Genomic DNA, 14,742 nt, shown 5'->3' on the forward strand with positions numbered 1-14,742 from the left:
GCTTGCTTCAGTTTCCATGGTTTTGCTTCTTGTGTTTGCTTTGAAGATTCTCTTCAGTATACCTGCAAAACACTTAAACCATATAGAACTTGCAGTTCTTGTTAGTGAATATGTGGGAACTTTACCCAGCAACTGATAGATTAATCAAATCATTTATCATTTATCTTCTCCCCCTTTTTGTCATAACATCAAAAAGAATATTTCAAAAGAATTCAGATGTATAAAACGACAAATAGAGTCACTGGAATGTAAAAGCAAAGAAACTTTTCATTGATAATCAAAAGATATTACAAGAAGTTCCTATGTTTAACAAGATGAGAAATGCAAAGAGATAGAGAAAGATGAGAGGGAAAGAGAAGAGTTTGAAGAGTATTTAAAAAAAATAAAATGAAACGAATGATGAAAAGCATTTAATGTTACGTGACGTGAGGAGAGATAATAAAGACAAATGAGGTGACTAGCACAGTTACCTATGGTCGGCGTCCCTTCAACTGCACGCACGTTTATCCATGAATAGTAACGACAGGTTTACTATCCCGAGATAAAAACGTAACAGCTGTTTTGCTTTAAAATAGGCTCTGAATCAACTTAGACAATGAAACGTTAGTAATAACTGAATCATAATTTCTAAAAGATTTCAATCAGACCTTCTGATATATAAAAAATAATCCATTTTCATTTCAGAAGATACTCATACATGAGAACTTCTCATCTTCTCATTCTGGGCATAAATCCATACTGATGTTCTTCAGAATGAACTTAAACCTATCTTCAGCCAGGGGTTTTGTAAAGATATCAGCCCATTGATGGTCTGTATCAACAAAGTTTAAAGATATAACACCCTTCTGAACATAGTCCCTTATGAAATGATGTTTTATCTCAATATGTTTAGCTTTTGAATGAAGAATAGGATTCTTAGATAAACATATAGCAGAAGTATTATCACAGAATATAGGAATGTTACTCTCAAATATCTGATAATCTTCTAACTGACTCTTCATCCAGAGCATCTGTGTACTACAACCAGCAGCAGCGACATATTCTGCTTCTGTTGTTGATAGAGCAATAGTTGCTTGCTTCTTGCTGTACCAGGAGATCAAATGACTTCCAAGAAATTGGCAACTTCCTGAAGTACTTTTTCTTTCAATTCTGTCTCCAGCATAGTCAGCATCGCAGAATCCTACTAAGTTGTATTCTTTAGATTTTCTGTAAACTAAGCCAACATTAGTAGTACCTTTCAGATACTTTAGAATTCTCTTAACAGCAGTTAAATGAGATTCTCTAGGATCTGATTGGAATCTAGCACACAAACAAACACTGAACAGAATGTCAGGTCTAGAAGCAGTCAAATATAGAAGAGATCCAATCATACCTCTGTATAACTTCTGATCTACCTTCTTACTCACCTCATCCTTACCTAGGATGCATGTTGGATGCATAGGAGTTTTGGCTTCTTTGCAGTCTAGAAGATTAAACTTCTTCAGAAGTTCCTTCACATACTTGGTTTGGTGAACATACGTTCCTTCTGATGTTTGATTTATTTGTATTCCGAGGAAATACTTGAGTTCTCCCATCATGCTCATTTCAAACTCGGCCTGCATAGACTTAGCAAACTCCTTTCCAAGTGTAGCATTAGATGTTCCAAAAATAATATCATCTACATATATTTGACAAATTAAAATATCCCTTTTAAAGGTTTTACAAAAGAGAGTAGTGTCCACATTTCCTCTAGTGAAACCATTATTCAGAAGGAAAGAACTTAAGCGTTCATACCAAGCTCTGGGAGCCTGTTTCAATCCATACAATGATTTCTTAAGTTTAAAAACATGATTAGGAGACATAGAGTCTTCAAAACCAGGAGGTTGATGGACATAAACTTCTTCATCTATATAACCATTTAAGAAGGCACTCTTGACATCCATCTGATAAAGAGTGATGTTATGTTGAGTGGCAAATGAAATTAATAGACGAATAGATTCTAACCTGGCCACTGGTGCAAAGGTTTCTGTATAATCAATCCCTTCTTGCTGACTATAACCCTGAGCCACCAGTCTGGCTTTGTTCCTTACCACTTCACCTTTCTCACTGAGCTTGTTTCTGAAGACCCATTTTGTACCAATTATATTGAATCCATCTGGTCTAGGAACAAGATCCCAAACATCATTCCTTGTAAACTGATTCAGTTCTTCTTGCATAGCAATTATCCAGTCTGGATCTTCTAGAGCATGATCAACAGAAGTTGGCTCGATCAAAGATACAAGACCTAATTGACAATCTGCATTGTTCTTAAGGAATGCTCTTGTTCTAATTGGATTATCCTACTTTCCAAGAATGACATCTTCTGAGTGACCAGAGATGAGTCTGGATGATCTTCTGACAGATGGTTCTTCAGAAATGCTTAGATCCTCCAGAGAAGCTGATACTTGATCTTCAGATTCTTTGCTTCTGAGAAGCTCTGCTTCTGATGCGTTGCTTCTTGGCTCAACAACTTCTGATATATCAATATCAAAATCTGCAAAATTATCAAACTGCTTTGGTTTTTCAGAACCAAGCTTATCATCAAACCTGATATTGATTGATTCTTCTACAATCAATGTTTCAGTATTGTATACTCTGTAGCCTTTTGAGCGTTCAGAATATCCAAGAAGGAAACATTTTTGTGCTTTGGAATCAAACTTACCAAGATGATCTTTAGTGTTCAGAATAAAACATACACATCCAAAAGGATGGAAATATGAAATGTTGGGCTTTCTATTCTTCCACAATTCATAGGGAGTCTTATTTAGAATAGGTCTGATAGAGATTCTATTCTGAATATAGCATGCAGTGTTTATTGCTTCTGCCCAGAAATGCTTAGCCATATTGGTTTCATTGATCATGGTTCTGGCCATTTCTTGCAGAGTCCTATTCTTTCGTTCTACAACCCCATTTTGCTGTGGAGTTCTAGGACAAGAGAAATCATGGGCAATACCATTTTCTTTGAAGAACTCTTCAAAGGATCTGTTCTCAAATTCACCACCATGATCACTTCTAACCTTTATGATTTTACACTCTTTTTCAGATTGAATCTGAATGCAGAAATCAAAGAACACTGAATGAGTCTCATCCTTGTGTTTTAAGAATTTTACCCATGTCCAGCGGCTATAATCATCTATGATGACTAATCCATATTTCTTCCCTCTGACAGATGCTGTTTTGACTGGGCCAAACAGATCAATGTGCAAGAGTTCTAATGGCCTTGAGGTAGAAACAACATTCTTGGACTTGAATGCAGGTTTGGAGAACTTGCCCTTCTGACATGCTTCACAAAGAGCATCTGATTTGAATTTCAGATTAGGGAGTCCTCTGACCAGATTCAGTTTGTTAATCTGAGAAATCTTTCTCAAACTAGCATGACCTAATCTTCTGTGCCAGACCCACTGCTCTTCAGAAACAGACATAAGACAAGTCACCTTCTGACTCATAAGATCTTGCAGATCTGTCTTATAAATGTTGTTCTTCCTCTTGCCTGTAAATAGGATTGAGCCATCCTTCTGATTTACAGCCTTGCAAGACTCTTGATTAAAGATTATATCATAACCATTGTCACTCAATTGACTGATAGATAAGAGGTTATGTGTTAATCCTTCCACAAGAAGTACATTAGAAATGGAAGGAGAGTTACCAGACTTTATAGTTCCAGAGCCAATTATCTTGCCCTTCTGATCTCCTCCGAACTTGACTTCTCCTCCAGACTTAAGTACCAGGTCTTGGAACATAGACCTTCTTCCTGTCATGTGTCGCGAGCATCCAGAGTCCAGGTACCATGACATGTTGTGCTTTGTCCTTTTTGCAGTCAAGGATATCTGCAATAGGAATAATCTTATCCTTAGGTACCCACATTTTCTTGGGTCCTTTCTTGTTAGATTTTCTCAAGTTCTGATTGAACTTGGGTTTAACATTGTAAGCAATAGGAGGAACAGCATGATAATTCTTAATGTGAGTTTCATGATATTTCCTAGGTTGTGTCACATGCTTTTTGGTGTGTGTTATGTGAAAACTTTGAGCATGTGAAGTGTGCCTAATATCATGGGAGTGGCCATACTTGAACTGATCATACAATGGCTTGTGTGTGATTTTCATTTCATCAACAGGTTCAAGTTTGTATGGGGTTTCACCCTCAAAACCAATGCCAACTCTTTTGTTTCCAGACACAGCATATATCATAGAAGCTAGCTGACTTCTGCCAATACTTCTAGATAAGAACTTCCTGAAACTTAAATCATATTCTTTCAGAATATGGTTTAGACTGGGAGTGGATTTTTCTGAATCAGAAGGAGATCCAACATTATTGGATAATTTTAAAAGTTTTTCTTTTAATTCAGAATTCTCCAACTCAAGCTTCTTTGTTTCAAATTCAAATAGCTTTTTCAGCTTTTTGTATTTGAGACTAATCTGAGACTTGAGTTCCAGAAGTTCAGTTAGACCGGAAACTAACTCATCTCTAGTGAGTTCAGAAAATACCTCTTCAGAATCTGATTCTGATGTAGATTCTGATTCGTCATCTTCTGTCGCCATCAGCGCACAGTTGGCCTGCTCGTCTTCAGAATCATCTTCTGACTCATCCCAGGTTGCCATAAGACCTTTCTTCTTATGAAACTTTTTCTTGGGACTTTCCTTCTGAAGATTTGGACATTCATTCTTGTAGTGTCCAGGCTCATTGCATTCATAGCACATGACCTTCTTCTTGTCAAATCTTCTATCATCAGAAGATTCTCCACGTTCAAATTTCTTTGAACTTCTGAAGCCTCTGAACTTCCTTTGCCTGGTCTTCCAGAGTTGATTTAGCCTTCTGGAGATCAGGGACAGTTCATCTTCTTCTTCAGATTCTGATTCTTCAGGATCTTCTTCTCTAGCCTGAAAAGCGTTAGAGCATTTCTTGATATTGGATTTTAATGCAATAGACTTACCTTTCTTTTGAGGCTCATTTGCGTCCAGCTCTATTTCATGACTTCTCAAGGCACTGATAAGTTCTTCCAGAGAAACTTCATTCAGATTCTTTGCAATCTTGAATGCAGTCACCATAGGACCCCATCTTCTGGGTAAGCTTCTGATGATCTTCTTTACGTGATCAGCCTTGGTGTATCCCTTGTCAAGAACTCTCAATCCAGCAGTAAGAGTTTGAAATCTTGAAAACATCTTTTCAATGTCTTCATCATCCTCCATCTTGAAGGCTTCATACTTCTGGATTAAAGCTAGAGCTTTAGTCTCCTTGACTTGAGCATTTCCTTCATGAGTCATTTTCAAGGACTCATATATGTCATAGGCCGTTTCCCTGTTAGATATCTTCTCATACTCAGCATGAGAGATAGCATTCAGCAAAACAGTTCTGCATTTATGATGATTCCTGAAAAGCTTCTTCTGATCATCATTCATTTCTTGCCTTGACAGCTTTACGCCACTGGCATTTACTGGATGTTTGTAACCATCCATCAGAAGATCCCATAGATCACCATCTAGACCCAGAAAGTAACTTTCCAGTTTATCTTTCCAGTATTCAAAGTTTTCACCATCAAATACCGGCGGTCTAGTATAACCATTGTTACCGTTGTATTGCTCAGCAGAGCCAGATGTAGATGCAGGTGTAGGTGTAGACTTTTCACTTTCATCAACCATCTTTTACTGAAGCGTTTTTCTCTTCCTGAATCTTTTCTAAACACGGTTAAGTGCTTGCACCTTAGAACCGGCGCTCTGATGCCAATTGAAGGATAGAAAAACACTTAGAAAGGGGGGGTTTGAATAAGTGTAGCTTTAAAAACTTGACAGATAAAAATAAATTGCACAGTTATTTTTATCCTGGTTCGTTGTTAACTAAACTACTCCAGTCCACCCCCGCAGAGATGATTTACCTCAACTGAGGATTTAATCCACTAATCGCACGGATTACAATGGTTTTCCACTTAGTCCGCAACTAAGTCTTCCAGAGTCTTCTGATCACACACTGATCACTCCAGGAACAACTGCTTAGATACCCTCTAAGACTTTTCTAGAGTCTACTGATCAACACGATCACTCTAGTTACAACTTGCTTAGTTCACTCCTAAGACTTCCTAGAGTATTCTGATCCACATGATCACTCTAGTTCCTTACAACTTAATGTAATTCTAAGAGTTTACAAATGCTTCTTACAAGCGATAATCACAACTGTGATATTTCTCTTAATCGTTTAAGCTTAATCTCACTAATATATTACAACAGCAATGTAGTGAGCTTCGATGAAGATGAAGATTCTGAGTTTTGATTTGAACAGCGTTTCAGCAAGTGTTTTTGAATAATCTTGTTCAGAATTGTTAACCTTGCTTCTCATCAGAACTTCATATTTATAGGCGTGGGAGAAGATGACCGTTGAATGCATTTAATGCTTTGCGTGTTCCGTACAGCATCGCATTTAATGTTATACGCTTTTGTCAACTACCTCGAGCCTTGTTCACGCTGTGTCTACTGACGTAGCCTTTAATAGCTTTTAACGTTCCTTTTGTCAGTCAGCGTAGCTTGCCACTTGTACTTTCTTCTGATCTGATGTTTTGTGAATACAACGTTTGAATATCATCAGAGTCAAACAGCTTGGTGCATAGCATCTTCTGATCTTCTGACCTTGAAGTGCTTCTGAGCGTGATACCATCTTCTGAGCTTCAGTGCTTCTGATCTCTTGTTCTTCTGATGCTTCCATAGACCCATGTTCTGATTCTGCTTCGACCATCTTCTGATGTCTTGCCAGACCATGTTCTGATGTTGCATACTGAACCATTTGAGACAAAGCTTCTGAGCGCTGAATTATGCGTACTCTTTATATATATTTCCTGAAAGGGAAATTGCATTGTATTAGAGTACCATATTATCTTAAGCAAAATTCATATTATTGTTATCATCAAAACTAAGATAATTGATCAGAACAAATCTTGTTCTAACAAGGGTGACAACCAATGCCTTAGCCGTCTGTGATGAGCGTATAAGCTTCAGAATGTGTCGAGGATGCTGTTTGGGTCATCAAGAGAGCTTGAATGGATTGAATTCTCAGTCTGCAAATTCTAGAGGGCCACGGTTATGTTCTTGAATGAGGCTCCGCCGACTGCAAACCCCCCTCCCCAATGCCTTGCAATAGGTCTTACATATATAGTAGAACAATTAGGTTTCAAACTTTGATCAGAAATCTTGCTTTTCAATGCTAAGATATTCAATCCAATCTTGCTATATCTTTTGATCCCCCTTTCTATTTTTTCAGTACCCCTGGCTCGGCTCTTTTGCTTCCAATGCTGGCTCTTTTGGGCCTTTTGGCCTTTGAGTGATCCATACAAGGCCCCATGTACTTGTGTATATTATTTTATATTTTAAATGAGTAAAAGAAATTAAATAATTATAACAATAATTGAAGCTAATTAAAAAAATGATAAATCTAATTAATCCTAATACTAATCCTAATATTACCTAATAAAAATCCTATCAATATTAACATTAATAATAAAAATTGATAACACTAAATACTAATAGCTAGTTATGATAAAAAATAATAATCAGAACAAATTTTAATGAAACCCAAAATACCCCCAAAAAATGATAAAACCCTTGTAACACTCGGGCCCAACGTTCAAGTCCTAAACATCTATTAATTACGCCCTTGTGTTAACTCAACCTGATTTATAAGAGAGCGGGTTTGACAATAGAAATGTCAGACCCCTTGACTCTTAATTTTGAACCTCGATGGATTAACGGACGTAGATTTGATCGGGCAAATTTTAGGGTATGACAATAGGCGTTGAGAGGAAATGACCGTTGGGAGCATTTAATGCTTTGCGTAAATAGTACAATGCTGCATTTAATGTTTCACACTTTTGTCAACTACCTCGAGCCTTGCTTTTGCTGCTTTTACTGACTTTTTCTTTTGTAGCTTCTAACGTTCCTTTTGTCAGCCAGAGATTAGACGTTTTAGCCTTTCATCTTGTACTTTCTTCTAGACTCAGATTTTGTAGACAACAACGTTTGAATATCAGAGTCATCAGTTTTGGTGCAGAGCATTTTCTGTCTTCTGACTTTGAAGAGCTTTGAGCGTGATACCATTCAGAACTTCAGAGCTTGTTCTTCTGACTTTCATTCTTCTGATGCTTTCCAGTTCATGTTCTGATTCTGCTTGACCATCTTCTGATGTCTTGCCAGAGCATGTTCTGATGAAGCCATCCAGAACCTTCTGAGTCAGTTGCTTCTGAGTGCTGATTTGTGCATACTCAATATATATTTCTTGAAATGGAAAATGCAAAGGATTATAGTACCACATTATCTTATACAAAATTCATATATAATGTTATCATCAAAACACAAAATATTAATCAGAACAATTCTTGTTCTAACAATAACTGTTATTCTTTTACTTTCTCTTAAAACAAGATTACACGTTTACAAGAATAACAAATAACCTCTCTCACCCTAAATTAGGATTTGCAGCTTAGCAATGATGAGAGACTAGTATGCTATTTATAATAAAACCTAACATACTAACTAATGGGCTTTTTCCACAAGGCCCATTACACAAGCCAACTTAATAAACAAACTAATTTAACAAATTAGGGTTTAAACACTAAAACCTAATTTAACATGCTAACAATCATAGCATCTTCGACACAAACATGTGAACAATCTTCAACTTCATGCTTAATCCTGTCGAACCAAAAAGTTACCCTTCGACCATACTAGAGTTCGATATAAAAAGCAAGTAACCTAAGTTAAAAGCATATAATAGACTAAATAAAAACTAAATCTGATTTAGTAACGAAAACAAACAAAAATTAAATAAAGTACCACAAAAATTGAATTAATTAACAAACTAAAAAACACTCAAATCTTCTATTCAAGCTAAAGAAGGTTGAAAGGCCGGCGAGGAAGATGTATAAAAGAAAAAGTTAGTATTGTTAACAAGTTAGAACGTGAGTATTTGTACTTTTTGAAGAATTGAAATGAATAATAGAGCTAAGTATTCGTTCCTTTTCAAATTTGTTGGTCTATTTGGGATTTCAAGTGTGATTTCAAGGGTGATTAAAGTGTTTGATTATAAATAGTAATAAATTTGTTGGTCTATTATTTTTAGGTTAATGAATGTATCTTGTCTACATAAAAAATTAAATATATTCATTATACAAAAAACTTTATAAAAAAAAAATATTTACTTATAATAATGGTCAAAGTATAAAATTTATAAATTTTATATAATATCAATTAGATTGTTAGATATGACAATCTTAAAATATTTTCACAAAATTTAACAACAACATGACTAATATAATGATTAAATAATCTAATAAATTATATTGGTTTCAAAATTTTAAAACATATAAATAAATGGGAATTTAAAAAAAAAGAATAAAATCAAAAATAAAACAAACTTTATTATTTTTAAAATAATAAAAATTAAATCAAATATTTTAAATATATGATTTTTTAAATGAAGAGATAAAAAACTATATATAAAAAAAAAATTTGAAGCGGTGAATGAATAGCTTAGTTAGTAATTTAAAGAGAGAAAAAAAAACCCAAAATCACTAGAAGATCTAGGTCATTAGTTGGGCCAGATAGCAAGCAAAATATTTGTGGATCTGAAGCATGATATTCGCAGCAGAATCAATAGAGATTCTCGCCGAAATTCTTCTATATATATTATCAAATCTGGTTATTGAATCCGAAATTGTGAGATATGAAGACTCTGAAACTAAATGATAGTGCAGAGGACAGGCTGAGCAATTTACCCGATTGCGTTGTTCTTCACCTATTCTCTTTTCTGAATGCCAAACAAGTTGTTCAGACGTGTGTTTTATCCAAAAGATGGGTCAATCTCTGGAAGTATCTTCCCACACTTAACCTATTTTCTTCAGACTTCGACAATTTCGACAATTTCATCAGATTTGTCACTAATATTCTCCGTCATTGCTATCGCGATCCCTCCACTTCACTGCACACACTCGATTTTCGCCACAATGGCGGCCTAGTTCCCCACCTCGACATCGGCCTGAATCCCGATCTCTTCAATTCGATATTAGATTATGCTGTCTCACACAATGTCAAGCAATTACGAATGAATGTCAAATGTGATATTGAAGTCTTTCCGTCTTGTATCTCTTCATATCACAATTTAACATCTCTTAACTTTTTTGTCCCACCGAGAAACCCTAGAAATCGTCGTGGTAAAATATTATTTCCAAACTCTCTAAATTTGCCATCATTGACCTACTTGAATATAGGGTTTGTGGCCTTTCATGGCGGATTTGATTATTTTTCAGCTTTTCCCCGTTTGAATAAATTGCTTATTTGTCACTTTGTTATTTTGGGTGCACAAAATCTATGCATATCAAGTACCACCCTTGATGCATTAGTCATACAAAAGTATTCTAAACCCCGGGTCCATTGCAAAATTGAGCTATCTACCCCAAGTCTCTCTAGTTTTGTTTTTATCGGCACTCTGTTTCAGATAGTTCGTCGGAGCCATCTCGGTTCTCTTAAACAGATGGAGATTTACTTGGATAAAATAGTGAATTATGGAGAAGCTCCCTCGGCTCTGATCAACTTGTTTCAAGAACTTGCTGATATTAAATCATTGGTGTTGTACTCTACTAGTCTTCATGTTCTCTCCTTATTTCCTGATGTATGCAAGGTTAAACTCAATTCCTTGCGCAAGTTGAAGACATTGATAATCAAAGAGAAAGGAATTTCATCTACTTTATCCGAGTTATTGATTAATGCCAAATTAGCTCAAAATCCCGCCAGATCACAGGAAGAAGTTGTCAAGTTAACCGAAGAATTGAAAGAACAATCTTCATCCATACCTAGTGAAATAATTGGATTTTTGCTTCAAAATTCACCTTCTGCAAAATTTCACATCATTAATTAGATGATCCATCCAAAAGGTGAAATCTGTATTCTACTCTTAAAAGATACTTTATGTATACTATCTATTATTATTTTTTCTTGCAATATCAATTATTTTTTTTGGAATCACATTGGATGAAAGTGTCATTTGTCAGTTACTTATTGTCTAACTTGTACTAAGGCTATGATGGACATAATTGGTAATCTAATATAACTGAAATAATAATTCAGTTTGGTATTAACTTTGAAATTTTGTGGACAGATTTGGTAACAACTTTAGTTAGTATTTTATTTTTACTGCATAATTCTTATGTCTCTCCGTCAAACTAGGCAACGAATTGATAGTAGTTTCAACCTATGTTGTTAATAGCGGCTGTAGCGGCCGATATCGCGGCGCGATGCGGATTTTCCGTCAAGGCCGCTTCCGGTGTTACCGGTATCACACATAACACTGCTATTATCAATTATTTCTTTAGAATCTCATATTAGTTGATTGAACTAAGTCAACAGATGCTGTGGTAATTTCTCATCATGTTCATTACTGCAGGGTCTTGGACCTTACAATTTAATTCTCTACTTTTTGTTCTTTGATTAATGAGCAATATAATGCATTTTGGAATTTCTTTTTCAGAATGTATACTGATTTGAATTTACAACTGATTTGAATTTACAACTGTTTTGCATTGCAGTAGAAAAGAAGGTAAAGGTTGCTCAAAGTTTGTAAAAATGGGATTGGATATGAAGAAGTTGATGTAGAAAGTACAATTAGAAGTTGTTAAGATATTATGGAATAGTTGAACCCTCTCCTATGCTTTACTTGCTTGTGAGGTACCATATAGTGTTTGAGATTGCCAGGAAACATATAAGTTTGTAAAAAACATGTAGCTATAAGAAGGAATTCCTTGAAAGTAGCCATAGAATCTGTTTGGATACAGGATTGTAGGGGATGGCTCTCAGAATCTGTTTGGATACAATATTGTAGGGGATCGGCTCTCTGAATCTGTTAGGAATTGTAAGAGATATCTATGAAATCTCCATATGAGAACTCATCCTTGAAGAGAAATCAGAAGCATAAGTGCATACATCTATCTATATGAATTGTATATATCTTAACTGAAGTAAGAGTAGAACAGTTATTCTAACGAACTTGCATTCAGAATTGAGGTGTATATAGAAAATCCCCGGCAAAAACATAGTAACTATAGTATGATTCTTTTAATTTGTTGATTCCAAGAAATTGAACAATGCATCATAAAATTAAGACCAACGTTGTGTTAGACTGCCAACTTCTTTATACTGGTTATGTTGTTACAAGAAGAAGCTCATGCTGCTTGCAATATATATTCCCTAGATAGTAGTTTACTGCTAACTAGTATTATGAAACTGTTGACTGAGCTTTCTGTAGAAATAATTGTTCGCATTGGATGTGAAGTATCTTATTTAAATTCCTGAACATTCTATTTATATATTTAGTAATGGGATTAAAATTTCATCAGTAGCTCTGAAATCCATCATTGAATTTGGAGATCTTTGCTGCTTATTACATAGCTTCGTCTCACATGGTGATTTTGAGGAGCTTGTTGTTGATTTTACTTATGCTTGTGTTGATTTTGTTGGAGCCATCATAATTATATGTCAAGAATAATAATTGTGTATTGGTATATTTCTAAAGGGCTCCGAAAGGGTGATGTGGAAGGCGAACGATACCTATAGCATCTTCTAATCGCCCATCTATTAGATCAATCATCTGTTTATTAGACATGACGTCCACTCCCTGGGTAGCTCTCTTGAAGCGTGAGAATGTGGGAAGGAGTCAAAGGTAATTAATTGCGCTATCCTTAATAATAGGGGATTAATTGTCCCATTCCGACACTTGATGAGAGGCTATTGCTATTTTCTAGGAGTCTGGGATCCAGGCTCAAAAAATTCTATAAATACCTCAACCCTAAGGTTGAAAGGGGATCTCATCTTTGACATAGAAACCATATATATAGAGCTTCTCACCTCCCTGCACGAGTTTGGCTCTGTTTGGTGTCCAGCTCCAAGAATCCTTGATTTTCAATGGTGTTACTCCATCTAGTATTGCTTTAATTTTCGAAAATTCTTGTAGACCCTCCTATGAAATTATGTCCACGTTGCATAAGAGTCAACTCCACTTGTCATTTTCCCATTGCCAATTTTTTATTACCTTGTAGCGGTTTTCGGATCTGTTTGCATGAAGGGTTGGAAACAATGCAACAAATGTTTCTTCTCCCAGCCATCTGTCGGTCTAGAAGTCGATTTTTGTTCCATTTCCAAAATTACATCGAATGTTATTGGATAACCATGATTCTTCTGGTGTTGTTGAAGTGCTCGCGAGTATGATATCTTTCCACCAAGTTGACTCACCTCTCCTGTTGGCTGCATTGGGAGCATCTAGGATATTTTGTTGTAGAGGTCCATATTTGAATTTCAAGAGGTCCCACCATAATGTGTTTTGATCCGTTAATATGCGTCACTTCCATTTATTTATGAGTGATAAGTTAAAGATTTCCAGCTCTTTCACGCCAAGACCGCCCATCTTCTTAGGTGCACAAACCTAACTCCGACCTACCCAACATGTCCTTTTTGATTCAGTAGTGGATCCCCACAAGAAGTTTATTTGAACTCTTTGTAATTCTTTCGATGTGCTTTTTGGTGCTTTGTAAAAGGAGAAGAAATATAGTGGAAGGCTACTTAGGGTTGAATTGATCAAAGTTACTTTGCCACTATTTACTGGTGTTTTTAGTAAACAATCACGAGTTTAGCTCACTTAAGAGTTTAACTCAAAAAATCTCAATACAATTTACGCAAAGGAAAAATACAATGAAAAGTGTGTGTGATTTGGATTTAAATGTTTGAACAATAAACAACTGGATGTAAACAATAAACTTTGGATAAAGATCATACACAATAAACAAAGTGAATGACGTTTAACGTCAATGCTTTGAATACAAAAGACTTAAAAAGGTAAAATAAAGGACGCAGACTCATACATTTCTCACAAACTGTTTCGCTCTGTAACTTGGATACTTTAGTCCTATAGAGAACAAATGAGATTTTTGTGACCCAACTTACATGCATTAGCCTGCATTATATACTACTCTAAATGATAAACATCGACAATGATTAGTTCTCCAGTAATCGACATATATCCCTTTGCGTGGATTTCAAACTCTTGATTTACTTTCATACGTCTTTAGCCTTAAATTGGTGAAGAAACCACTATCATTCTAATAACTGCCCTTAAAAATTCCTAACTGCTCCAGTCGAGAGTTTCTGAATTATTTCTTAAACATTTTCAAGACATCCTTGGTTTATCTGACTCTTAGCCTGAAAATATACTAAGTTTCCAACATCTAGTTGATGTGTCGAACTCAACACTTTGTCGAAGGTTTGCTATGTATAACCCTTTTCGATATTTTGAACATGTTTTGAAGAGAGAGTCATCCTAATCTTGTGGATCTGTTCTTGAGTGTTTCCATGCTTAGTCATTCCTTGTTGAATTCTTCAGCTAGAATTTTTAGGTTAACATATGCCCTCCAAAAATGCCACTTTCGATCATCTGATGGAAGAAAGATGTCGTTTTTAGTAATTTCTCGACACAATTTAAAATAGTCTGCACACGTCATACTCATTATGACAATTATGACAATTGAAAACCTTGCATGGTGGCTTTCTCGAAATCTATAGATATCAAAGTTTTGAAGGTAGTGCTGAAAGGGTGGACACATCCTGTTATTGTGGGAGCCGACAAACAACTCACGAATGTGCTAAAGCCCGAGGTAGACTGGAACCAAGAAGATGATGAACTCGCACTTGCCAATTCTAAGGCTC

General features: G+C 35.7%; 1 protein-coding gene across 1 annotated transcript; it reads left to right on the forward strand.

The window, feature by feature from the left end:
• Window positions 1-9,542: 9,542 nt before the first annotated feature.
• LOC131631305 (F-box/LRR-repeat protein At3g26922-like) lies at window positions 9,543-12,482 on the forward strand. Its single transcript, XM_058902104.1, has 2 exons — window positions 9,543-10,925; window positions 11,577-12,482. The coding sequence occupies exon 1, from the start codon at window positions 9,719-9,721 to the stop codon at window positions 10,907-10,909; it is 1,191 nt and encodes a 396-aa protein (XP_058758087.1). The 5' UTR covers window positions 9,543-9,718; the 3' UTR covers window positions 10,910-10,925; window positions 11,577-12,482.
• Window positions 12,483-14,742: the final 2,260 nt, after the last annotated feature.

Source organism: Vicia villosa, unplaced genomic scaffold, assembly GCF_029867415.1.
Source record: "Vicia villosa cultivar HV-30 ecotype Madison, WI unplaced genomic scaffold, Vvil1.0 ctg.000800F_1_1, whole genome shotgun sequence".
Classification (NCBI taxonomy): domain Eukaryota; kingdom Viridiplantae; phylum Streptophyta; class Magnoliopsida; order Fabales; family Fabaceae; genus Vicia; species Vicia villosa.

Bases quoted from the DNA above. Each gene is read 5' to 3' on its own strand.
- LOC131631305 (XM_058902104.1), top strand. From the start codon at position 9,719: ATGAAGACTCTGAAACTAAATGATAGTGCAGAGGACAGGCTGAGCAAT.